The 27,885-nt window shown below is 39.3% G+C and overlaps 1 protein-coding gene across 29 annotated transcripts in view; it reads right to left on the bottom strand.

Moving 5' to 3' along the window:
- The window catches only part of LOC309691504 (uncharacterized protein), a 141,625-nt gene that overhangs the window by 89,923 nt on the left and 23,817 nt on the right, over nucleotides 1–27,885 (bottom strand). For 17 of the 29 annotated variants that reach the window (XM_082509197.1, XM_082509212.1, XM_082509216.1 and 14 more), the window contains 2 exons: nucleotides 21,430–21,536; nucleotides 10,713–10,774 (listed from right to left, as the gene is read on the bottom strand). In XM_082509197.1, coding sequence (XP_082365323.1) covers nucleotides 10,713–10,774; nucleotides 21,430–21,536 — 169 coding nt within the window. The remainder of the gene's footprint in view (nucleotides 1–10,712; nucleotides 10,775–21,429; nucleotides 21,537–27,885) is intronic. The other 12 variants (XM_082509199.1, XM_082509211.1, XM_082509210.1 and 9 more) reach the window with 2 other exon arrangements.

Raw genomic sequence — 27,885 nt, 5'->3', positions numbered from 1 at the left:
AGAACCTAAAGTATTAGATTGTGCTAAAAAAAATTCCAGTGTAAAAAAATTGAACCATTATGAGGGAAAATATGGAACAAAATATGCTCATTTATTCTCAGTGTCTTTTAAAACCAGCAAAATTGTATTAGGAGTAGCTAATAATATCCCTTATGACAAAGGATTTAATTTAATTTCTTTAATGCCTTATTTTACTATTATTCTTACCCAAAAGTCCCAAATGCAGCAGTCCTAGACACTTTAACCTCCTTTCCAACCTTCAGTACTTCTTCACTTTTAAAAGTATATTCCACCTGCTTCAATTAGTCACCACTAAAGTGTTTTGGCTATGTAGACTGTGTCAAAAGATTTGTGTAAAGTACTTAGCAGTTATTCCATTCACATTAACAGCAAAGTAGGAAAAATGATTAACCCAGAATAGCAGATCAGTCAGCAGAGGACAGTGTGTTGAGCTGTACATTAGTGCTATGTTCAATGCAGCGGAGTCTACATGGACCGAAGAATTGTCATCACTGTATTCCAGCAGATCTCAGCTTCTGTAGCACTGCCTAGATCCACATCCTCTGGGCAGTGTTCCTCTACTGCTCCCCTGGCAGCATTTGTGTGTGACACCAAAGCCCACTCCCACCCAAGCCCTGAGCCTAGAAAGTGACACATGCATGGGTGTCGCTGCCGTTTCACCTCCTGCCTGCTGAAGTATGAGGCAATTTCCTGCGAGTGGTGCAGGGTGAGAGAGAGAGAGCGAGAGTGAGTAGTGGGCTAGGCACAGCACAGCTCTGCTGCTCTCTTTGATACTGTCAGGGAAGAGTAATGGCTCTCTGTAGCAACAGCCACCACCAAACTAATGTAGTGTGACTTTGGTTCTTCTTTCCAATGCATTACCAGCATAGTGAGAAAGAAGGGGACAGGAAGAAGAGAGTCAAACTGTGAAGAATGTGGGAGTAAGGTTAGGTCTACACAGGGCATGACAGAATCTTTTCAGCGTTAGCAGTCAATTTCCTTAAGTCCTAAAAAACAAAGAAGTGACAGGCATGTTTTTGTAATAAGAACATATTTACCAATTTGCTCAACTCTTGCCTTCATGCAGAATGCTATTCAGACTATTCTACCAGGAAAACAGGCACAAGCAAATTCCAGTCTTGTTAGGCAGGACAGCTCCAACTAATCTTTCCAATGATTTGAAGGTCACAGCGCTTTAGTGCAGAGAGCAGCTTAAGGGCCTCATCTAATTGGGCAATCTGCTGTCTCAGCAGCTATTATAGCCTTGGTCATTTTGTCTGACCTTGCAAATTTAATGACAGAGAATACAAAGCTGACCCATCATTTTTGCAAAAAATGTATTGTTTTCAAATAAAAACAAGAAGAATGAAAGAAAGATGCTCTATTTGCAGATCTGTGTACCCCTCTAGTCTAGTAGTTAGTTATAGATGCATTCTTAATGAAACTCGTCTACAAATTGTACTGTAATTATGCAGAATTAAGAGCTGATTCATGCACAAAATTATTATTCATTAGAGCTAATTAAATGGCATGGTCTTTAGGCTGACTGCCAGATGTGTGGCGATGTCAGAGATAGTGAGTCTTCTGTGAAGCCTAGAGAGACAGGCTGTTATTCAACTTGGCCTTGGCTCCCACACTGAGCCTAACATGCACAATCATTAGAAAACCATCTAACAGGCAAGCCTTTCTTTATTTCTTTAAACATGGCAGGAAGTTTGCAAAATGAGTAAGAAATTAAAAGTATTTTTAATGTTATACACTGAATATAAAGTTTCATCGCTTGTATTATTGGTAAATGGCCTGTATTTGTATAGCGCTTTTCTAGTCCCTAAGGACCCCAAAGCGCTTTACACAACCAGTCATCCACCCATTCACACACACATTCACACACTGGTGATGGCAAGCTACATTGTAGCCACAGCCACCCTGGGGTGCACTGACAGAGGCGAGGCTCAAGGCCTCGGACACAGCGACCGAGACTGTCCAAGCTGGGGCTCGAACCGGCAACCTTCCGATTAGAAGGCGAACTCCCAACTCTTGAGCCACGATCACCCTATTATTACGACTTGTGCTGTAATTCTAAATACATTGTTTGTTCAGATGGCAACGCAGTTTGTTGTTTTATCTGTTTTAAAGACCTGTTAATGTAGTTTATTGTAAAAGCAACTTCTGAAACACATATTTAGTCTTGCACACATCCTGATTGATTACACACAGACTCATCTAACATAAATAAAGGGGAAAAAGATACATGGAAAGACAAAGAGAAGCAGAAACAGTGCAAAAGTGAGGTGTACAAGAGGTGTAACAAGGCAGGGGTTGTCTGGAACCCGTGGCCTAGGGCAGTACATGGAGAGAGATGAGCTGGTGTGCACACTGCAGGGTATTGTCTGTAAACGTTGGGGCTCCTCTAACAACTACTGAGGCTAGGTTTGCTGAACAGTGGGTCACAACCTACTAGCGTTTGGTGTGTTTATCTGTGCGTTTCAACAATGTATTTCCAAAAAACAGCAAAGCAAGCCAAAACAGCAGACAGAGAAAATAAACGGGGGACATATAACAAAAGAAATAAACCAGACCCTTCGTTTTTACTGTAACAATTACTGACACACATTAATCAATGAATGTTTCTTCTGCCTCCTTCTACCGTGAACTGTGGGGCAGATGTGTTTAACAAAGTGCAGCCCTCCCAAGTACCTTCAAAACAGGACCCTTGAACACATAGCACTGTTCACCCGTTATGAAGCCACTGTCTGTGCCTGCCCTCTGCCAAGGCCTCCCACCCACACTTTTTATTTGTTCAGCGTGCACAATGTGACCTGGCCGCGCATATACCTGTGCTTCTCTTTATCTCCTGCTTCCCTGAAGAGAGCTTGTTGAAGCTGTGTTTCCACAGTATGATGTCCATGTTTGAGGAGATTTTTATTTCTAAGGGGTTATTATACCATGCTCATTATTTCTGACCTGATGCTAGCCACAACAGGCACAGCACACTGCTTGAAATGGATGTTCTAGCTCTTCCTAAACCTTGGTATTAAGTAGCCTCTTTGATCTCTCTCCACTGTGACAAAACAGCAGCACCAGGCCTCCTAAATGAACCACTCAGAACTCAAGCAGCGCGCAACAACATCAAGTAGAGCTGGGAAGAAAATATGCAGATCCTCTAGGAACACACCCCAAAAAGGACCTAAGTATAATTAACTACAATGAGCTGGAGGCAGATGTGTGACTCCAAAACATAAAAGAAATGCCTACCTTCAGTATTTTTCACAAATTGCACTGAAAATTAGGAGTTTACTTAATGGAAGTAGAGCATTTCATCTGTTAAAGGTTATTTGTTATCTTCAGGCACCCAGAAAAGACTTCAATTGTCTTGATCTTCACAGGTTTCACTGCCAATCATTAGCATGCTAATCTTGAGTGATTTTTCAGACCTAAAGGAAGCACATGGAAAGTCTTTGTCAGCCCAGGTTCCTGAAAGACCTCTACATTACATATGAGATAAAAGCTTTTTGAACTAAATTACAATACATCCTCCAAACACGGGCTGTTCAAAGCATTCTGAAGTAGTGCAGGTGTTCACTGGACACAGGAGAAGTGAGCCCAAAGGCCTTTTTTGTGATACCATAATTCATCGCAGGTAATAAGCTCTCAAATTACAGACATAGAGCTGAATTCAGCCAACCCTTTACAAAAAGAAACAAACAAAACAAAAAAGAAACAAAACAAAAAAACAAAACAAAAAACCCACACATTAGTTTTGCCTTTCCTGAGTCTTACCAATAAGCAGATGGGGCCTGCAAGATTTACCAAATAAAACGTAAGACTTTTAACCCAGACAAAATGTACTTTAAGAACTCCACACCAACCAAAACACAAGAGCACAATGAAAAACCATATCATATCAATATTCAATCAGTACAACCCAAAGATAAGATAAGAAGCATAATATAAATGGACAAATTAACCAATTAAATGCTAAGTGATTTAACACAATTTAGATTATTGCTGTAAACTTCCCCGTTCAGATTGTAAGCTTGATGGTGCTGGCTGAAACTCTACTAAGTCAATTTTGCGTTTAGTTTCGAGTTATATACTTCCCCAAAAAGTCTGGAATTGGATAATAAAACTTCTCTTTTTAAACTAAAGAGCTGGCTTTGGGGGACAATTTTTTGGTACCTTTAGAAATATAGACTTTTAGTATATTTTAAGGTCTTTTTTTCCTGGAGAATAAATCTAGAATAAAACTACTATCTTCAGCACTGTAAGACCTACAAATACCTTCTAAAATGAAAAAACCTGAACCAAAGAGAATCCAGTTTGATTTGTGTTTAAAGCTACGCTAACACAAAAGCAGACAAAAATGGCTAAAAATGGCATAAAGGTAAATTGGTGGATAATTCTCATACTAGCTACAGTAAGGCTAATTTATTAGAAATATATATCAAACATTTTGGCTTGGTGTCAGTCATCCACATCTAGCTGCTACCTCACCAAATCTTTTGACTAATACCAGCTCAAACAGTTCTTCCAACCAGAGATTCACTAGGCTAATTGCTAGGGATCACTACTTTTATTTAACAAGAACTCAAAATCATAATGACTCCTTATTACAAATTCTATCTGCAAATGCACAATGGAAATATCAAAAAGTGCTGACAGGGTGACTGGGAGCAAAGATAAGGCTCCATGGTAATTCACCTCAAAGCAGTGCCTCTGTGAGGACATGCAATGGAGAACTAGGACTGTAACACGTGTGGCAAAAATAAATACGGGGCAACAGAAATTCTCATTTTCCAATTGGGATAATTCACTGCTCTGAAATTGAAATGTATTATTGGTAACCATTCCCAAAAGGAAAAAGCACTTTTTGGGGGTTGATTAGCCCAGTTGAAGGAATACCAGTGCAGATAGGATAATGTAGTTTGCTAGATTAGAAATGATAGCTACACGGTAAAATGACATAAAGGAAATAATAAAATATAACACCTAGTGGAACCACGATGAACGTACACTGAAAATGTGCACTTCAGTAAATAATCAGACAATGTCAATTATGTGAAAATGGGCTGGCTATGGAACATTTCTATTCCGGCACTGGCACAATCAACCTTTTAATGGCAGGCTGTTAGATAATAGCTTTCTGTCTGTTGGCCTCCAGTTTGAGGACCCAACATATCCTTTTCACATGCTACAGAGTGGCAGTGGTAGTAGACTGTTACCTGAGTGTTTAACAGATCCATCACAGTGTTCAGAGACTGATGAAATCCACACTGCCTCAGGAGTAGAAGTGAGTAAGTTAGAAATCAAGAAAACATGGAATATGCTAAGATTCAAATGTGACAGCGCCAGACAAACAAAGGCAACTGCCTGCACAAAACCTTTATAAATGTACAAAACATGCACTCTGTTGCTATGGTCCAGTGCCAGACATCACAAAATATCCCCAGTTGCTGACTGAAGCTTTTACTATTTCATTATTAGCCATAGTTGCTTCCTTAATGCTATAATGGCTACTTATGCTATTGGGTAACTGCTAATAGTTAAGCAGCTAATGCTGAGGTGCGTGCCAGTCAGGTTAACACTATTTAATACTTCAAGGTCTTAGAGACCCGACTTTTACTGAAAACGGAAAAGAAATGTAAAATTCCTCATGAAGACTTGATCGGTGTCGTGAAAGTCAGCTACTTCACTCACAAGTTAGGGGTGGTTCTGCCTGCAGCAATGCTGTATAAAGTAGTGTGTCAGCTGGAGGATGTAAAGATCAATAACGGTATCAGTAATGATGCAAATGAGCATCTAATCTGACACTAATGTTTAGTATCGATTGGCATCTGAAAGTTGATTTGTTTGACAACGCTAACTGCCAAATACTTGTGACCATCAGCAACAATTTCTAAGAGACAACAGAAGAATAATGAGTTTCCTCCTTTATGCTCAATACCTGCCAAAAAAGCACAAGTTCAAGGATCCATTTTGCTCACTCACATATTTCATTCCATACTTTCCCCTCTCGCCCCTACTAACCTAGCCCTCCACCTACAAAGCCCATTCTTCAACACAACTGGGGAATTTCAATCCTATTTCATATCCTAGAACAAATTCCTTCCCTGATTACTGATGCATTTCAAAGCAGGCATCATTATATTTTCAGACCACTTTCTTTTAAAAATGTACTGAAAACCTTTATGCTGGTTCCCAGGGGCCCCCTTCTCTTCTTCTGTTATGCTCTTATTAGTCTGACTCTCCTACTGCCTGCTGGGGGATCCACATTGCTATTCATTTTCTGTATCTCTGACCTCTGTGTGGATGGAATTCATCTGGTCTATCCCTTGTTCTTTACATTACTGTGGAGACAAGCAGCTACTGTCTGGTGCAGCTATTAAAACATAAACACCATTAAATAAAAATGTGGAGCAGTGAGGGATGTGGAAAGAGCCAAAGAGAAGCATGGAGGAAAAAAATGACTTTCTGCTGTGCTTATAGTCCAGTGTAATTGAATTGCAGTCTATTCTGTAATGAGTAATGTTATGTATGAAGTTAGGAAAGAGAGCTTTTACAACTTCCACTGATACACATATTGAATGCAAATATTTAGAATCTATCAGCTGGATTATTCCCAATGCAATATTGGCTCACCTGTTTGGCTAAATTCATGTCATGGATTCTCTTGGGGGAAAAAAAAAAAAAAAAAAGAAAATGTAAAAATACAATAAAATAAATAAATTTAAAAATCTTGTACAAACTTTTAAGTCCACGAGACCTTGGAAAATTCTAAAACTCTGCACTCCAAAAGACTTTTTCCATTTATAAATTTTTGAATGGCCCTGAGAGCTAGATTTCATCATTTTTTGCAACCCTTCTCCAAACCTCACCAAACTATAGGATGAGTGTTCCACCCCCAAAAAGGTAAATTTTTTTAATTGTATATTTTTAGAAGAACTATTAGTTTCAGTGACCTAAAGCTGTTGTCCAAGGGAAAGTAACTATTTATTTCAGAAACATTTAAATAATTAAGCTGTTTAAAAGACTGCAACATTAAATAAATTCAGAGAGTTTAAATTTTTAAGTCGGTATGTGTACATTGTTGACTCAAGATTGTTTTCTGTGTGTTTTTCTCTGTGTTTATGATTTGCAAAAGAGACTGAGAGACAAGTTATTCATTTTAATTGATGTGGAACCACTAGTAGCCTTTAAAGGACATTTCATTAAAAGTCAGAAAGAAAAAAAAAAGAAAGAAAAAAGTCTGAAACATTAATTAATAAAAATTCGCCCGACAGCAGTCTGCCTTTAATCAACCCAGAGCATAGGTAGGAAAAGAGCAAGAGACAGAATGATGACCAGTGGAGGTAAGGAGGAGCTTTTATTGCCAGAGTCTTTAATGCAAACCACGAGTCACTTGCCCGGCTAGGAAACCCTGCAAAGAACTGCTTGAGTTGATGAGCTCGTCCAGCTGAATGATATACATCGCCAGGCATAGGCGAGAGCTGTCCATTAGTTACAAGGGTTCCTGTAATGCTCCACTCCAGTACATTATTTCCAAATGCATCAGTCAGCGTCATGCAACACAGATAAATTCTAATGGTTAAGATCTGTAATGCATAGCCTCACCGCTGCTATATTACGCTACAGGTTAGGAGGGCAGTAAGAGAGAGGGGGGAAAAATGTAATTTATTTTTCACTGTAGCCAGTATTCTTCCCATTAGCTTCAAACGTGAGATAAGTTATGGACTTTAACGAGCACCTTTAGCCACCAGAGCACGCTGCACACAAGACTGCCGGGAGAAGAGGTGTGTTGAGGGCTAAGGCAGGAGGGACTGGCAATCTGAATGGATGGCATGGATGACCCACTACATGTGGCTCACAGTCCTCGGTGTGATACAAATGCTAATTATACCAGAAAATTAATTAAAATCATTCAACCATGAATAGCAAGAAATTCTTGTGACAACTTAACACCGGTCCCATATAACGTATCTTATATGAATCATAATTTAAAGTGGGGGGCTTCATGGAGGCCATTCACATAAAATGAATGACCACCTTTGTTTTTTTGAATCATGCAGAGGCGGCCTTGCCTCATGCCTAAATACACATATGTTTGTAGATTTGCTAATCCAATGTCATGGCTGCAAAAGGCACAGCTGTCCTGACCTTTCAAAAAGCTGTGGGATCACTTCCTGTGTATCAGACAGGCAAAGGCAGGAGGTATAAGTGTGCACACACACACACATGTACGCACACTGATGTCGCCCTAAAGCTAGGACAACCATAGTACACTAGAAAAGGTCACACGTATCTTAATTTCCTAGATTGTGTGCTTCCGTTCATTAAATGATCAACTAAGCCTGTAAGGCTGTTTCTCACAACCTCATACATAAGTCCAATCTGATTTATGTGTTCGTTATTGACCTAGCAAATATTAGGACCGCATAACTTCAATATATAATGTATAAATAATCTACAAACTATTGTTCAGGCACTGTTACAGAGGTTCAGGTTGTTATTACTAGAAGATAGAGCTGGGCGATAGAACGATAACGATATGTATTGCGAAATAACCTTTTCTCGATAGAAAAATTAAACTATTGCGATAGAATAAAAGAAAAAAAAGAACAGCCAATCCAAATTAAGTAGCGCAGAACCGAACCAATCAGTTACATGCAGCACAAGTGCCAAGGCGCACATGTGTATTTGTTTGGGAAGCAGCCAGCCGGGCTGCCCAAGTAAAGAAGGAAATGAGTTTGCGGACTAGAGAAAAATCAACAGAGAGCGTGAGCGAAGGTTACCGAAGAAAAAAAACAGATGATGGTTCCAATGCCGGAGAGATTGTCGAACGGAAGAACCATAGAAGTTCCGTAGTGTGAAGGTATTTCGGCTATTTCAAGTCTGACAAAAAACAGAGTAGCGCGCACTGTAAATTGTGCCGAAAGCAAGTCTGGAAATACAATAAAGCGGTGCATGCGCAATCTCTGACTGGAAGCGCTAATTCGTCATTCGGCTTTTGTCAGACTAAAGTAACTGTTAAAACTGTTTGAAAAGTTAAGCTATACAACAAGGAGAGATTGAGAATTTCCTTTTAGTTCTCAGTGCATTTGATATTGACAAAAGTTAGTCAATTTTGTTTGTTCTTCTGTAAAACAAACTAAGATTTATTTTTAGAATTAAAATTTTGTTTGTAAGTGGAATTGACAATTTAGTAGTCTTTTGTTTGTTCTATTTTGAAACTTAAACGCTTTAGCGGCTGCGTTTTGTGTAGTTTGCAATATTTGCCTTTATTTATCTGAAAAAGTCTCATGTTCCTTACGTACATCTACCCTGTTGAACTTATTATGGGAAATAAATATTTAAATAAAAACAAGCTGCTAATTATTTCACATTTTACTTGTGAGCAACGGCACATTTAAATCTTACAAATATAGTTATTTGGCTTATATCGTGATAGATATCGTTATCGCCTGAAATGAAAAAAGAAACATATCGTGATATGAAATAAATCTTATCAAGGTTCAAGGTTCTTTATTATATCGCCCAGCTCTACTAGACGATAATAGTTTGAATGATTTTAAGATGAAATAACATTTCAGCATTGCTTATACATCTCACTTGTTTCTACTCAGAGAGAAAGCTTTTTTAAAAAGCTATGTGGGAACACAGAATTATTGCTGCAATATTACATATTCACAAATGTGAAACAATATTACAATACTGTGTGTGAAATAACGTGAAGTAATATTACAAGAATTTATCATTAATCTGTGATTGCTTTGTACATTTCTTTATGTTTCTGCATTCAGCAAAGGACCATCTCACTTTAGACTTACAAGGTATGCATTCACATGCCGTCTTTGCCTTCTCTGACTTTTGTCTTTAAGTAGCCTTGAGCTACACTGTTTATCCCTCAGAATATATCTTACTGTCAGCATAAAATAAATGTATTTAAACTCTCACTACATGTTCAAATTATAGCTCTATTCAGTGAGCCATTTTTGTCAATGCTAACACATTTGAATGTCAATACTTTAGTGCTGCTCCCTCATTCCACTCATTCAAATAAACAGGTCAGAACCTATTTGTATATGTAATTAAGTATACAGAGACAATGCATGTAGGATTCTTCAAGCAAATACACCCTTCAACCGATAACCTAAAATTCTCTCAGTAAATTTGTCGCAGTTTTCCAGATTTTAAAACCTAATTGGTGTTAGCGCATAAGAAGAGACTACACTGGCAGAGATCATGAAGGAAAATAGCTATTTATTTAATCAAAAGCTAAACCAACTAAAGTTAATGTCCAATTTCAAACTTAACTAGCTGTGTGCTCAAAAGAAAAGACAGCAAGTCTGCAGCAGGTACTACATAGTCTCGTCGTACATCCCATCATGTGCCAGCTGTGTTTATCCCAGTAAAACTGCTGAGGCTTTAATGCAGATGAATTATGAAAAAACTACAAGAGTCTTAATTACTGCACTCCCTCTACTCAGTCTGAATAATGCAAGATTCTGCTTACAATTACGATAATGTGCACTGAATGCAGTAGTCAACATAACTGCTTAACACAGCGTTAGTCCCCTTTGTACAGGTGTGCATTTCAGGATTAGACTCATCAGAGTGCATGTGCGAGTACACAGATGAGTATGCTTCTACTAATGTGGCATGTGGTGCATGCTAAATGCAACCATTTAGGGACATGTGGCAGTGGACGTGTTTACCCTCTGGCACTTGTCTCCGGTTCATCGAGGGTGAGAAGGCAGGGGGGCTGTGGTAGCATCTGCTGGTAAGAGCAGAGGGAAGTGCAATGAGGCAGAAGACATGCACAAACACATCCACACATGCACACAGACACATGCAAATACCTGCACTGCAATAACTGCCACGACGAATGTGAAAATATAATTAGACAATGACAGATAACACAGAGCTTGGCTGTCATGTTGACAAAGCAGACTTTCTGAGCTGCCGATTCAGGCACAGGCAGACAGCGATCTTATCGACTGTACATCTCACTAAACATTGACAGAAAAATTCTAAGAAGCAGCGATTTAAATTTAAAGTTGGCTAAACTCAACTATCTGACTTGTTGTAGCCATATATAAATGTCACGTTTGGCATTTTTTTACTTGCCACAGCAACAGGGTAGTATAATTCTTCTGTTAAGAAAGGCACATTGAATTCTGACCTGATGATGTTGAGGAGGAGGCTGTATGTGTTTCACAGCAGGATCTACTCACACACTGAAATAAAGGCTTCTGTTAAGCCTCCAATATCAATGTCCAGATGCTGAAATTACACTCAGTGTCTGTAAAAATGTGGAAGCTAAGCAAATTCCAATAAGACTATATTAGATCTTTCTTTTTGATGTCTTTGTCATGACCACATTAAATATCATTTCAGCCTATCAGCCTATATTTACACAGGTACTAAATAAGGCTTTTCCTCATACACCAAAAATAATACCAAAAAACGCTACAAAAAGACAGGACTTTTAGGCATTCATTCTTTATAATGTATGCATGTACTTATGTTTGCATGCATGCGGATGAGATTGAGCGAGAGAACGAGTGAGTAAGCAAGAGAGAGAGTGCATCAGTACACTAGGAAACATGTTGCGTGGGCTTTATGAAAGCTGAGAAAGCCCAACACAGTGAAACATTCATACACATGAGGTAATAGCTAGCAGGTGACTACTTACTCACGTTTTGCTAAAACAAAATTCAACCTCTTATAACATTTTTAGAACCAGATACCTTTTCAACCCCCACCAGATCCTAAAAATCTTATTGCTAAAATTTAAACTATATTTAACACAGACGAAATGCAATTATATCCTTAAATTGAGAGAGCACACTTTCCCCCCCTCCAACAATACATGCTTTTACATAGGCTGGGTGACATTATTCATGGATGGCTGGATTTGTGGATAGATCCATTTGCGTCTCTGTGATTTCAGATGCTGTTAACCAGAATGCTAAAACCTTCATGTTAGTGGAACAAGATTGCCACTTTTATGGGAACGTCTTGTGCTGAAATAAATTCTCACCTCCTAATGTGTGCTGAGAGATCAAGGGGTGCACTGAATGTGGAGGGAGCTGTCAATGAAAGTAACAATCTAGCCTTGCTTCTCATTTATGCTTTTCCTTTAAAACACAATCACTCTGTACCATCATACTGTGGTTGCAGGCTACAGCTATGCTATCACATTCACCAAGCTGATAAATATTCAGGATTATAGTGTGCCCAAAATTCATTTAATTTCATCAAACAATCATATTTTAGGAATTACGTGTATTAAAAGATCATTTTACACAGATTTTAGAGAGCCAACCTAACTGTGTACGATCTAGAAGAATGCATTACAACACATTATCTTGTTCTTAAAGACAGAATATAGTGTTTGATTATATCTGAGTCCAAAACTTATTTATCACAATTATAGTGAAAAAAATCTGGCAGAAATAAATCCACAACAGCAACAGAAGACAAGTTCATCAAAACGGAAACATATAACAAACATTTTCCTTCTCAGTGTGAAAAGTTACGTGAAAATACAGGGGGAAAAAAAAAAAGTAACCCCTCGGACCTAGATAAATAATCTGATGCCTTGCCTTGTTGGTTTTATTAGGAGGATATTTAATACTCTTATGGAAGAAACCCTTTCCTTTTCAGCTATAAAGCTGCTCAATGAAAAAATAAAAATAGGAAGTGAAAAACTATATAGATCCTAAAAATCTTATTGCTAAAATTTAAACTATATAATACATTCAAATGGACTAATCCATTTTGATTTTATTCATCCAAGGACATTATTGTTACCATTATGAGTCATAACATGTTTATAACAAGTATAAACAAAGATTTCCAGAGTATGTAGCTGCAAACAGCAATGAAGGGGCATAGCGTTTCAGCTGGGCTAAGTTGCCATGACAACTTGATATGACTATGACAACATTTTGGCTGTAAACAATAACAGGCGTAAAACATTTTCTTTACTGCAGTGCCACACCAGAGGTAAGAAAAGTATGCTGGTGGCAAGTCCATACATCATTTGGTTTGGCTGTAAAGGTCCCAACCAACTAGGCCTGTATGACAAGCCGACATGTCTCAGACTTAGCACACATATTACCACACAAGAACTGTTTAGTAAAAACAGGTCACTGGTTAAAAGGCAAAAATATTTTTTTTCTTTTCTTTTTTTAATTACTATTAGAAATACAATGATGTGCAAATACAGTCCCGAATCAAAAGTTTAAGACCACTTGAAGAATGGCAATGGTTATGGAAAAAACAAGTCAAGTGGAAGACCCAAAAAAAGTTCACCAGTACTGAGCCAGAGGATCCAAACGGCTGTCCGTCAAGACACTGGATGATCCTCGAACCAAATTACGCCCGTTACTGGTACCAACTGCAGCCCCATAACCATCAGATGGCATCTGAGACTGAAGGGCTTCAAAAACAAAAATGTCTTCAAAGGCCTCGTCTCCTTGAACGCCACAGAACTGACCGTTTGGGCTTTGCAAGAGAGCACTAAACATGGGACACTGAAGGGTGGAAGAAAGTTTTATTCTCTGATGAGACCTTTATGGTCCTGATGGTTTCTTACATTACTGGCATGACAAGCAGATCCCACCTGAGATGTTTTCTACACGCTACAGTGAAGGGGTGCCATAATAGTCTAGGTGCCTTTTCCTTTTTTCTTTTTCCTTTAGTGGAACAATGGGGCTTCAGGAGGTGCAGGGGTGTCAAATGGGCGCTGGCTATGTCCAGATGTTGGAAAGAGCATCCTTCGTGACCGAGGGCTCTCGTCTGTGTGGTAACAACTGGGTTTTTCAACAGGACAACGCTACAGTACACAATGCCTGCAGGACAAGGAGTTTCTTCCAGGAGAATAACATCAGTTCTCAATCCAGTTGAGAACCTTTGGGGAAGGACGGCAAGGAACTTTAACAAAAATGGACAACAGTTCCAGACAGTAGATGCCGTTCGTGCGGTCGTCTTCACCACTTGGAGAAATGTTCCTACTCACCTCATGGAAACGCCTGCATCAAGCATGCCGCAACGAATTTTTGGAATGTTTGGTTGCATATTGAAACTCTACTTGGAACCTTGTTAAGATAAACCATACAAAAATTAGTTTTGCCATTTTTCAAGTGGTCTTAAACCTTTGATCGGGACTGTATGAGCTGTTTGACTGCATACAGCAACACAGGTAAATACTTGCTCATACATGATAGCATGTAGCTTTGGCTATTAGTGACTTCTTCATTGTGAGCAAGAAATACACAAAATTCACCAAAGTAAGTGTCAGCAAACCACTATGAAAATTTTTGTAACAAACCTAATGAGATACTTAAATCTCATTAGGTATCCTAATAAGCTAACAAAGGGAAATGACTTAAGCTAAAGATAGCCAGAGTTCAGAGTCAGCCACAAACTGGTAGCCTCGGTATGAGCAAAACATCTAAACGGTTATGGGGGAAATTATGGAGATGAGTTTTAGAAAGAAAAAAAAAAGAGAGAGAAAGAAAAATTAACGCAGATGTCCTGTTATCTAGAGAAGTTATAAACATATTGGAAAATGATGTAGGTACCCGACTTTTGGCTTTTTATATCAATCTGATGTAACTGTAAAATAAGTCGGGTAATGGTGGGCGTATAGCAACTTTTTCCATGTAATTATTTTCCAATAGCAAGGCACTTTATTTGCAACTGATTCATTGAGAGAAGACCTATAACTTACGCAAGTTTGTGGAAATGTTTGACAATTTATTTTATTATAAAATAGAATTCTGCATAGAAGAAAGGTGTCACTTATAGCTCTTAGAAAGAAAATCATAATTAGCAAAAAAACGGTGTTGCCTTTTTAGGCCAAATGCTTCAATGTTCTGTGCTTCAAAAAATGATGTCCACATCCACATTACATATTACAACTTTGGTGTTGCACAGATGCGTTTTCAATTTTTTTCCTGATTAATAGTTTAACTTGTCTGTGATAAACAGAAATGTAAATATATAAAATACATGACAACTTTTGTTTATAAAAAATTTAATAAAACCCAATATGGTGATATTTCCATGATCTTTAAACTGGGTTTACACAGTACCTAATTTTGAAAAAATAGCTATATGGCCTAAAGGTTACGTGCATGAATGTATATTGGGGCAAAGTTAGAGTCAATAAACCTTGCGGGTGCTGTCCCAGTCGATGTAACAAATTTCACAACTTTTTAGCAAACACTTTCAATACTTTAGTTGTCTACAGTTTTGCTGATTGCCCTAACCAACTACATTCAGTCAGATGACTACTGTGATAATATTGTACTACACTGACCGTGTTTCTCTTTGGTTCAGTCCCGAGCAACATACTGACAAAGTGCTAAAAACTATTTTAATACCCTGATTTGGCAATGAATTTTACAAAGTTGTAGTAAGTAAACAGATGATTGCTGTATAATTTAATTATATATATATATATATATATATATACTGGAAATTCAGAATCACTTTAAATTATAGCCTGTACAATTGTAGAGGTGGGGATATAAGTTACTAGCTTCCCCAATGATGGATAGACATATTTAATCCTCCGCTTCATACTGCACCAATGAGAAAGGTTCATCTGGGTAGATAGGGTTAGCATCTATGGGGAAGACTGTATGCTAGTTTTGGAAGTTAGTTACATGAAAATGTAATATCATTAGACAATAGGAGTTACTTCGGTATATTCCTGCATGTTATATATAGTCATGGAAACCTTCATGGGAATGCATTTTATTTTTAACGCGTTTTATATTTCTGACAATAGCACTTGTTCAAACTATCCAAACTATTACAATCACATTTTTTTATCTTAGGTATCTGATATAAGAGTTAAAAACTTACAGTACTTGTATGTACCATTTTGCTGAAATCTCAGTGTTTTGGGTCATTCTTATGGCCAAATCGTTCTTCATTAGTGCCTTTTATCAACAGTAATTAACAGCACGTATTTGCATTCACTAATAATAAATCACACAACCCTGTAATTAAGAGGGCTAATTTATAAAATAATTTCATGCGAACACAAGCTGCAGTGATTGTGATGCTTAAACAATTTTAAAACATGATCACTTTGCTTATTAAAGCAACCAGTTTGTGAAATCAGCCGTACATTAATGCAAGTTTTCTAATGCATATTCATCTTACGGCATTTAAATGGAAATATTACCCCGCTATATGTGTCATTCAATAGATTAAATGCCCTGTGTAATCCCAGAAAGCCCTGAGTACAGTTACATGTCCAACTAATTGCCGCATGAATACCATACATATTGAAATCTAACCTTGGCAATTTCACAGCCTCATTACGGAGCAGAAATTATGACTTAAAAAAATGCAAAACGAGAATCGTTACAAGATGAAAAAGCAATGGAAAATCATCTGACAGTCTAATTTAGAAACGTGCAAGCTGGAATCAGCGAAACGAACCATAACAGCGTGCAAGACAGAATTTTAACAGCCGAAAGGTAAAATTATAAAATAATAAATAATGCGATGGGAGAGTCAGTATTTCCACACGATAGTTCTCTCATCTTCTATAATCCAAAGTCGTCATACAGCAACAGAGATGGTGAGACATTCATCAAAGCATGTGTATATATATCTGTGTACATTTGTTAAACAAGCAAGGAGAGCGACATGCTGACTTACATAACAACCTCCTTCATCTCTTTCTGCTTCTCATGTGCCCTAATGGACACAAACACACACAGGCATACAGACAGACACACACACACACACACACGTCCACTGCTACACAATAATTGTCCAAGAAGGAGGGAACAGATGCCCCTTCAGGCTCAGGAAGAGGTGGCACACTCACTGTGCTTGTGTGCAATGGGGTAGTCTTGGAATAAACACCTTTCTACAATCACAATCTCAGCTGTGTCTAAGCATAAGGAAACACAGAAAGATTCCAACTTCCAGGACAGAGGCAGCTGATGCAAAAATATGACGACATGACATCTGGAATTTCTGTGGTTACAAGGCCTGAAGAAGAATTCAGAAAACAAACATCTTTTTTTTTTCTTTTTTTTTTTTTAAAACATTCTAGTCCTCAGTGAGTTGGAGTGCAGGGAAGGATGCCTTTTATCCAACGGTGTCCCTGGTGGCTTTTTTCCTCCGGAATTGTCTCGTTAGCCATTAGCCTCATATCAAATATGCAAAGCAGGCCAATCGTTACAAACGAGTCGTAATAGAATAATTGCAGCAAGCAGGATCCTGCTGGGGAATGAAAAGCCCAAACAATTGGCGTGCAATTTATATCACACATGAGGATGTCTGGTCCTACTCTCCCTGGATTCAGCCTGGATGGCTCTGTGCTGGGCTTGGCTGGGCTGAGTGGTGGCATCCCAGGGTACTAGTGGAGACTGACTGGAGCCCACACACGCATGCCTTGAGATACAGCCTCTCTCTCCTATGTTTCTCTCTCCTCTCCATCCCACCCAGCACTCGGCTGCCTTCATCCAACTGAGTCATGAGGAAATCCTCCACAAGAGGAAAAAGCTGCCAGCTTCAATGGCAAAAAAAAAGCATTCTCAAAAGCGGGCATCAAAGAAAAGGTAAAGAGTGAACAACAAACGCTCACACAACAAGACAAAAGGAATAGTCAGAAATCGCTGTCGCTCCGCCCAGTCAAAATCTTCCGCCTTTGTTTTTTGCCTCTCATTTTATTTAGTTTCGCAGTTGTTTTAGAGAATTAGCATCTGGTACTGAGCCTTTGTAGAGGGATTTATGTGCCCCCCTACACATTTCTCCCATACCACCCATTCCCTCCCTTCGCCTTCTTATCCCCCCATCAGTCTGCCAGACAAGTTTTTTCCCACCCAGTCAAAGTACCCAGCCAGCAACCCCTTTTGTGGGTGTGCTTGTTTAGTGTGGGTCTGGTCTGTTAGAGTGGTGCGTGTCGTGCCAGCCTGGATAGGAGGAGAAGCGAGGTGAAAAAACTCTTTGTAAGTTATGGGAACACTATGAGACAGACGCAGGCGCTCATAAATTATACGGCTCATTTGCATATTCTTGGCATAAGACATTATGCAAATACTGGCCAATTTGCATAATGAATTCCTCTTGTTGCCTCAATTGCCCAGTTGCTGCTTTTTATTTAATAATAATAAAAAAAGTGTGAAACAATAATAACAGCATGTTTGAGACCTATGAATCACTTTGGCACTGCTTCCCTGAAACATCAGATTTAGAAAAGACTCAACTTTGATCATACAGCTAAGTAATTATCAACGATAAATTGTGTCCAGTATATAAGACGAAAGAAATAGAGGCAATTTAATTAACGTAAAAATCATATGAAGTCACACAGCACCCGAAGCATCCATAAACTTCTCGCTTAATTATTCTATTCTTATTCAACACTTAAAGCAAGCCACTGCATTGCTAATTAAGAGCAGCGAACATACCCTCCTCGAAAGGGAGGGTCATTTTTATTAAATAATTAAGCTATTTCTATCTCCCGCCTTTGAATCTCATCTGCGCCGTACCAAACGACTAGAATAAAAGGCAACGAAAGAGAAAGCAGCTGTGTCCAAGATAATTATTTAATCAAATATGCGCTGCTGATGAAAACGCTAATCACAAACAAGAATTAAAAGATCATTAGTGCTAGTTTACCCAGTGCTTTATCAAAAATGTCGGAATACATAGTCGTTTGGCTGTTACGCTTCTTATTCGTGTCCGACAAAAATAACAGCAAAACAGACGGTAGGAGGCAGGATAAATGATCGGGAAGCAATTAAAGAAAATTACAAACCGAGCAAGCGAGAGAGGAAAGAGAGAAGTGTGTAGTGTGAGCGAAAAGGCAAGAAGACAGAATTGAGGAAAATATAGCAAAGAAAGAAAAACCAAAGGGTGGTACGGGGCATAGGCGGCTCTCTGATTGTTTATAAAATGTTAGGACAACACAGTCCTGTAGGATCAAACTGTTTAATGTCAACTTCAATCAGCTACAGGCTGATAAACTGGGATTGAGATTCTTCACTGTGCACTGTGACACAAATAGCCACAGCTCGCCCTGGTTTTGTTGCACTACATTAGGGTTGCTATTTGTTGGTCGAAGCTCTATCACCATTCAGTACCAGGGCAGAGGAAAGGCAAAGCAGCACTGATGCCTGGCACGTGGGTTACACGGCGGGGCACAAAACCTGCATTCGAAATTCGGCTTCTAGAATCAATTAACTCAAATGTTAATTAATGTCTAGCCACAGAAGAAAAGAGGGCGAGGGAAGCTGGGTGTACTGGGCATGTGGAAGAAAGGCTAGGGAGAGGAGGAGGGTGAGTAAGAGAGGGACTGAGATAGAAAGGGGATGGGCAAATAAGGGAAACAAGGAGCGAATGCGGTTGATGGCAGAGAGAAGTTGGCACAGTGCCATCCATTCAGTGGTAGCACCAAGGCGGACTTCTGTTCGCTCTCTAGGGTAGGTAGTTAGATGTAGCCAGGGAGACGGAGGATGCTGCTGTCATTTTGGTAGCATCATAAGGTTTTAGTCCCTCTTTTTTCAAGTTTTTTAAAATTCTTGTTCTTTTTATTTATTTATTTTATTTTTAATAATGGCTTGTTTAGTCAATATTAAAAGTTGGAGTGAAGATAAGGGCCTTGAGACGCACATTCGTCATTAGTTAGGACTATCCAAGGAGGACCTTGTGAACATCTGATGAAGATCTGAAGATGCGAGTTGAAAGAACTCCGGGAGCTATCAATAAGATGGATTAGGTGTTGCAGCATGGCACATTGATGAGAATACAAGGGTGGATATCAGGTACTTCGAAATACAGCAAAAAGTCTGCAGATCACAGACTACGTAAGACAGGAAGTCCATTCGAGACGATTGGTGCCAGGTGCACAAGCGTGGGAAACGGTGGCAGCGACACATGGGATTAATTAAGAAGACGTAAAATCGAAAGCAAAAACAATAGGAACTCAAGGATGTTTTGTTGTTCTAGTGATAAAGGGGGGTGTGGCGGTGGCACAAGAAAAAGCTCCTCCCTTACGCTCCTTCTTGCTCTCTCCCTCTAACCATCTGAGGCACCGCTCTCTATGCCAGCCAGCCAGCCAGCCATCTGGGCAGGAGATGCTATGCCAACTCATTCATTTAACAGTAAAGGATATATCTTTTGAAGATGGCAAACCAACCTCGCAGCTGGCATTTAAAGACTTGGGTAAAAGTCACGTGTTTGGAGGATTGCCAAGGAGTAATATGGCACTTACGGGTCTCAAGTGGTGTGCCAGCGGGAACGTAATGGCATCTGGCACGAAATCCAGCGAAGGACGAAGGAAATATACCACGATAAAGCCAAGTCGACACAAACGGATACCCTTCACATACCGGCTGCCAAAAACAATAGCGAACAGAACAAACAGAGAAATTACGGTATCAGATACGACTAATTGGAGTAAAATTTACTGCGTTAATTAGAAACACATTCAATCAAAGGAACGACTTCTCAGGGGATCAAAGAAAAGAAAAACACAACCATGATGAAGCCAGACGAAAGTACAGAACTGTTCAAGTCTTGAAGTGAGGAGAGTGCCTCTTTTTGTGCCAACTCCCTTCGCTCTATACGCAATGTTTTCTCCATTGTAAACTACCATTTCTTATTGCACTGGTTGGCAGCCACAATGAAAGAGTACTACTACTGCAACAGACAGTACCAATCTGCCAATCGCTCGCAAGAGGAGGAGGGGGTAAAGAGTAGACCTAAGGGGCTATGCCTGAAGCTCAATAGCAGCTGTTTACAATGTCACAGACACAAAAGAGAGACAAAAAATGCAAACACGAGGATGCATACTAATGAACTGCCAAAACAAATTATAATCAGCAGCCAGACAGCAATTAATCTTTTTCTCTTTGTTTTCAACTTGTGGTTATCAAAAGTAATAACACGTTCTGTGCCCCACTGAATATTTTACTACTTCTAAGAGAAAAAAAAAATCTGCATAAAAAGATCAGAATTTCTTCATGTGTAGCAAGTCAATCAATAGCAGAGAGCAATGCCGTCATTCTAGCGATTCATCTACATTCCCAACAATTGTAACAGACTTTAATTCCTATAGGCTCGATATACGTGGCAGCCTGAGAGCCAAGCGAGAGAGTTGGCATGGAAATGACTGGAAGTTATTGGAATGGGCACAGAAAGCATGGGAACAAGGAGACAAGCCGAGTTCAAGAAACACCGAAGGGGAGGTGCTGGCCTGGCTGCAGCCACACTGGGGGTAGTGAGGCCGTGGGAACTCATTACATCTTCCACACCCACACTCCACAGCTCCACGACTTTTTTTTGCCCCCTTCTTGCCCACCACCCAAAAGAAATGAACAAACTCCACCCTTTGAGGATATACCCTCCCGCACTAAACTATCATAAACAGATGCAACGCAGACTTACCAACTGGTTTGAATCACAGTTTGGGGGACTCTCTGGGTTGGAAGGAACGTTTCTGTTGCTCCAGCGCAGTCTGCTGGCATCGGGCACAGAGCCAAGGATGGGCATCGCTGCGAAGACAACGGAGGATTTCGTTAAGTTCGTTTTCGCGATTAATATGCACAATTGGAATTAAAACAGTAATTAGCAACGCATGGATATTCATTCACTGGCACCAACAATTATTGTTAATTGTTTCCCTGGGATTTATTTGGAAGACAGGCATGGTTGTGCAATATGAATAATTAAGGAACTCATCCAAAGGAAGGGATTATAACATCTTTGTGCTTGCTACCCAATACTGGCACTACCAAGATGTCTGAATCTTGTAGTACCACCACTGAGGAAGGACTGCTTGAAAGATGGCATCTTTTTGGGCATCGCAAACGCAACAATCATGATCGCAAGAAATGCGATTAGCAATTTATTTCATAATTGGTGGCGTATTTCCTCTCCATTCATCACATGGAGACACATGGATCTTCTAATCTTTCGGCGCTAATGAACTTTGGATAATCACCCCTTTATTTAATTCCATGGGGGATGTTAATTGTGCAGTGTCTTCATCACACAAATGGATTACAAAAAAAAAAAAAAAAAAAAAAAGGGCTTGCACGAGAGAGCAGAATGGAATTGGGGGTGGAGTGTGTGTGTGTGTGTGTGTGTGTGTACACATGTGTGTGAGAGAGAGAGAGGGTAAGCAAGAACGGAGATATTTTTCTTCCTTCGTTATATGCCAGTAGTCAAATAATGCCACAGTACTCACAAACAAGCTGAGAAAAGCTCCAACATTGCCAGTGATGTTTAAGTGCTCCCTCTTGGAAAAACCTGGTCTCTTTGCTCTCTGCATGCTCTCTAGAGCACCAACTCTCACATATGAAGACATCTGCCTTCCCTGGTTCTGGATCTTACAAAGCTGGAGTGAGAAGAAACCCTCCTGGAATCTAATTTCAATCAAACTGGATGCTATGCGTGTTATTCAAATGATTAGTGCATTAGCGGCATTAATCTTTGTAAGAGTGGTGTTGGTGCCCTGTCGAAGCGGAATGCAGAAGAGACAACAGACACTGTGGCAGGCACTTGCTAATGTCTTCTCTGCTTAATCATTCTACAGCAGAATGGTTTTATGCATGTTTCATTTGCATATCATTAAACCGCTAAGGCATACGGGCAAATGGCAGCATCGAGTGAGAGAGTGGAAACAGAAAAGCATAAAATATAAAGAGGGGGGGAAAAAAGCAACTCATTATGCGATAACAATCTTCAAAGCTGCGCGCTTCGTTTCTGGCAACCTGTCAATTCGTTTAATTCAACATTAATTAAAAAAAAAAAAAGGTCAGTGCGCTCAGCCTTTTTAGCGAGGATTAATTGAGCACCTTGCAATCCGTGCGAGAAGCCATCGCAGATAGACTGAATGTCTGTTCATGTAGAACTTAACGGATGTTTGTGGATTTTTGAATGGAACAGAAATTAGATTTTTAATTGCGATCTCAGACTTGTGATCAGCAAAGGCGGGGACTGAAAGAAGCAATTTGCTGTGATTTAATGTGATCTTGTGCAAGAGCTTAAAAGTGTTATATGAGTGAGAGCAGGTGAACGCAGGTGTGATTTGGACACAGTCTAAGTGACAGGGACAGGACTAAAACATTGTCATACTTGAAGAGAATAATTGAGACTAATCCTGTTGCATGTTTTTTTTCCCCATGATTCCCTAACATAACAAAACTTCAGGTTACATCTCACATAAACATATCTAAAATATTCACACAACTAAACTTGACACTGGTTATTCCTTTGGAATCAGGCCTAATATATGTGTATTAATTTGTGAGAACTGAGCCCCCACCACCACCACCCCATTCTCCAAATCCAGTGAATTTCAATATTTTATAGTCACACAGGACACAGGTAGAGAAAAGTAATTAAATGTGAACCACAATCATTCCACTATCAAGATTAAATAATAGCAAGCAAAAGCAAAAACCTTTTAAATCATAAAGACCCATAAAGAAGATTCGGAATATGCGACCTTTTTGAAAACAAAGCAAGTAACAAAATTTAAAGTTCAGGTTATTTTTTAATCAAATAGCTTTTAAATAACAAAATAATATCCCAGTGAGTTACAAAATTAACAGCTTGGAAAAACAATCCAGCGACAGTCAAAATGTGACTGCACAGATACCTGCATATGCAACTGCGGATCATCCCCTTTTCCATTTTGTACATCCTTGCTTAATTCTTCCCCTACGTAAGGCAAATCCCCCCCCAAGCCAGAATATTCAAATGAACTGAGCTTCACGCCTCACACAATTAGCCATGTTTAGTAATTTGAGACATGAGTGCCGCAGGGACGAGGGGGAGGGGCGGCACAGATGAGGAAGCAGGTTGGCAGGGGAAGCCCAGTGAAGTGGGCGGGTATAAGCCTGGCGCTTTGTAACCATGGCACATGCAGATGTCGCTATAGTTCTTCCAAAAGCTTCTACCAACCGAGTGGGAACGAGGAATTTATTTGGCATCACATACCTCCACCATGCGTTTCTAATGAGTGAAAACTGGTGGAGTGTGGGAATCAGGCTGGCAGCCAGGGCCAGAGGTACTGATATGGGTGAGACCAAGCTTAGGGGAGATCCCACCCAGTATGAGAGAATGTGGATGCAAATAACGAAGCGGGAGAGGTTAAGCAATACCAGCGAGGTGTCAGTGTATTTCCAAGCCTGTCATAAGACCTAGACATTATGCAGGGAGCTGATATTAATATGCATGCAGGCCCTCTTTATTATGCAGCTCAGCATGCAGTAATATTGCTAGGCTGTTCGTGCCATGCCTTAGTTACTCTCTTAGAATGTTATCTCTCACTGAACAAACACAGCCCTCATTTCTTCTCCCTCCTATTAAAATGTTTAATTACAGATCATATCCATCGAAACCAATTTGAAAAAGAAACAGAATCTCAAATGACGAGGCCCATCACTGAGAGGAAGCAAGATGACAACACTAAATTGTCAGTAAGATGATACAGTCTGTATATTATAAATGTAATTTCACGGCTTCCTTTAGCATCCAGAATTCATTTATTTGATAGCGGAAGTAGCAGATGTAGTTAGTTATTATTTCTTTAAAAATACTAACTTTTATACAGCGTATAAGAAATATAATGTCACATATATATATATATATGTCACATCCTTTCAATCAAAAAATTATTGAAACAAACTACACAGCATATACTACATCCGTACATTTTTACTTGATAAATGTTTCCCAAAATTTCATATGCAATTACTGTGCTAAAATTCAGCATAACTGAAGGTGGTCAAAATATAAAAATCTATCAAACACAACTGCATCTGAATGTAAGAGACTGGAGCTAATCACCCTTCATTTCCTTGAATACAACAAAAACGTGTCACTAAGTTTTCCACAAAATATACACATTGCAAAGTTTTGGACTAGGCTATATAACAGGAAACCTACCTGTTATCCATCTTTCATTTATAAGGCAGCTACATATATAACTCAGTGGGTCAGTGTAACCTCACCTAAGAATTTGCATAGCCATTATTCTTACCTTTATGAATCACATAGACATGTAGTCAGTAAGAATGAACCACCTAGATGTCTGAATTGGACCAGCCAAGCTTAGAAATAGCATCTCTTTAACCACTGTCTTGTCTGCAGTCTGCAGATTAATTGGGTCCTGGTAATTCTATCAGATTATTATTAATACGCTGTCATGGAGGCAATCGTGGTGACCCCCTGGATCTAGCGGGTTCTTTATAAAGTGGTGTGAAGGTCAACTGTCAATCAGCATGCACAATATGATAATCAGTCAAGTCAGAACGAGCATGCCATTAACACCAGCAGTAATGGCTGACGAAAGAACTGTCATAACAGCAAGCCTCCAGGGACGAACACTTATAGATTGGCTGGGAAAGAGGGAATGAGGAATCTCAGTCACAGAAAGAATGTTGCATTTGTGAAATCCTGTATTTGAGACAACAGATGTGGCTGTAGCATTACCAACACCTTTAACTAGCTAAAACACATACTAGATACTAGTTCATATCTAGTATCCTTTTTAAGTGTTTACCAATATAACAATTTTATGTGAAAGGCCAACTCTTCTTCCTTCAAACTGAAGTAAAATTACTTTGCACTTGACAGATATGTCCTGTGTAAAGAAGACTGGGAACTCACTGTACTAACTGAGCAGTGCTTAAACCATACTATGGCTGTCAGAGATATAAAGATGTACCATCTGAGTGTGACTATTCTGCTCGGTCTACTGAGAAGCTGCCCGTTTCAGAGAGGGCAGACTTCACTGCCCATGAGAAATCCACTGGATACTAAAAAGAGTAGGCCATCCTATGGGATACAGTCACTAAATGCCCTTCATGAGTCCTGCATGCTCCATGAGATTCAGAGTGTGTGTGTGTGTGTGTGTGTGTGTGTGTGTGTGTGTGTGTGTGTGTGTGTGTGTGTGTGTGTGTGTGTGTGTGATTGTTAGTAAGCATACAATTTACTGTCTGTGCAACAGAAAGAGAGGAAAGATATTAGAGACCAGGCATAGTCCCTGTACAGGTCAGAGTTTAACAAAGAAGAAAGAGAAAGAAGTAAGTGAGAAGGGAAGACGAGACAGAGAGAAAAAGACAGTGAGCTGGAGTTGAAGTGAATGCATGAGATGAGACAGTGTGAAAGAAATGGTTTGTCTGTGCTATGTCCCACAGGGCCTGAACTGGGCGGCTGGCAAGGGAGCCATTACATGCATGTCTCTGACAGCTCACTCTCTCATTACGCTAGCAGACAGTTAACACCACCATCCTTACACCCCAGCTTTGTAATGTAGTCCATATCATCGCCCAAATACACTTTAATAGTTTTAGTGCCTACTTTGATACACTGTACATTAAGAGCTACTTATAAAGAACGATACTTTAAATTTGAGCTCTAAAGAACCACTTAAAGCCTGGACCATACTTAAGTATTGCCTTGGCATAAAATACTAGAGTAGCCATGGGCGTTTTCTAACAGATAAACTAAGTTATCATCACTCTTGGTTCCCACAACATAAATTAAATGATCTGAAGAAAGAAAATAAACCATGTTTATCAGAATGTACACATCTTTCCAAATTAATTACAATTAATGACAAAACGAGAATTATAGAGCTCTACTTCAGTCAAAATGCACTACTGTATTTAATACTGCTAATTATTCAGAAGGTTTGTCAATATCTAAACAGAGGAGTCAGATATATTGTCAGATGTATGCGACTCCACATATTTGTTGAACATAACGTGTAGGGCTATATAGAAAACATGTCATCACAGACAGCTGCATGAAAGATTTCACAGGACTCTGTACTCCTGTGAAAAACTAAGTACACCCCTATTTCTTCAATAGTAAATAATAGGCCAGGTGCTGCAAATCAAATGCACCTGATTATTTAATCATCAGCAAATGTGAGCACCTCCAAAAAAGCAGAAGTTTTCTATTACAAAATGTTCCCTGGAGGGGACGTCGCAGCAAACTCATCCCAAGGTCAGAGAGAAATCGAAAAAAACAAGCACAATGTGTTAGACTATAAAGGCCCAAGGTAGCATGTTACTTGTTAAGGTTCATGAATGTTAAAGTTCATGACTGTACAATTAGATCAAGATTGAAGAAGGATGGCTTGTTTGGGAGAGTTTCCACAAGAAAGCTTCTTCTATCCAGAAAGAACAGCACAGCTTAGGTTTAATGTGCATCTGAAGAAATCACAAGACTTCTGGAACATAACATGATTGTATAGATGTGTGGCCATAGTGCAAAGCAGCACATTTGGTGAAAAACAAACAGAGCGTATTAGTTAAAAACAACGCTCACAGGACCTGGGCACCTTGCAGACACTGAGTCAACAAGAAATTTCTCTGCACTCCAAAGTACTCTACAGTCAAATGTAACGCCATCTGTCCACCAGAAACTTGGTCATGCAACAGGGTCATAAGTGCATCGGCAAATCTATTTCATTAGATTTCATTCTAGTCAATGGATAGAGAAAAAAAAAAGAATCAGTGGTTTGGCCCTGATAAATTCCAGACTTGATTTCAACCTAGCTGAAATACTGTTTTGTCATCTTAAGAGAGCGGTGTATAATTATGCCAGCAAATATCACTGACCTGAAACAATTTTGTAAAGAAGAACTGGGCAACATTTCTCTAGAATTATGTGAGAGATTGATAAAGTCATACAGAAAAATATTGCTTCATGTTTTGGTGCTATAGGTTGTACAAGCTACTGAATCACCAGGTGTACTTTGTTTTCTATGAGTCCTGTGAAAACCTTTTTCACATGACTGTAGGTTGTTCAGAAGAATCGCTTTTTATAATTTAATTTTTTACAATATTTTGTAGTACATCAACTATAACAGCATCAAACAGT

This window comes from Aulonocara stuartgranti (genome assembly GCF_965226115.1).
Source record: "Aulonocara stuartgranti genome assembly, chromosome: 1".
NCBI classification, from domain to species: Eukaryota; Metazoa; Chordata; class Actinopteri; order Cichliformes; family Cichlidae; genus Aulonocara; species Aulonocara stuartgranti.
The sequence above is the reverse complement of the archived record's forward strand: the minus strand, read 5'-3'. Positions and strand labels throughout refer to the sequence as shown.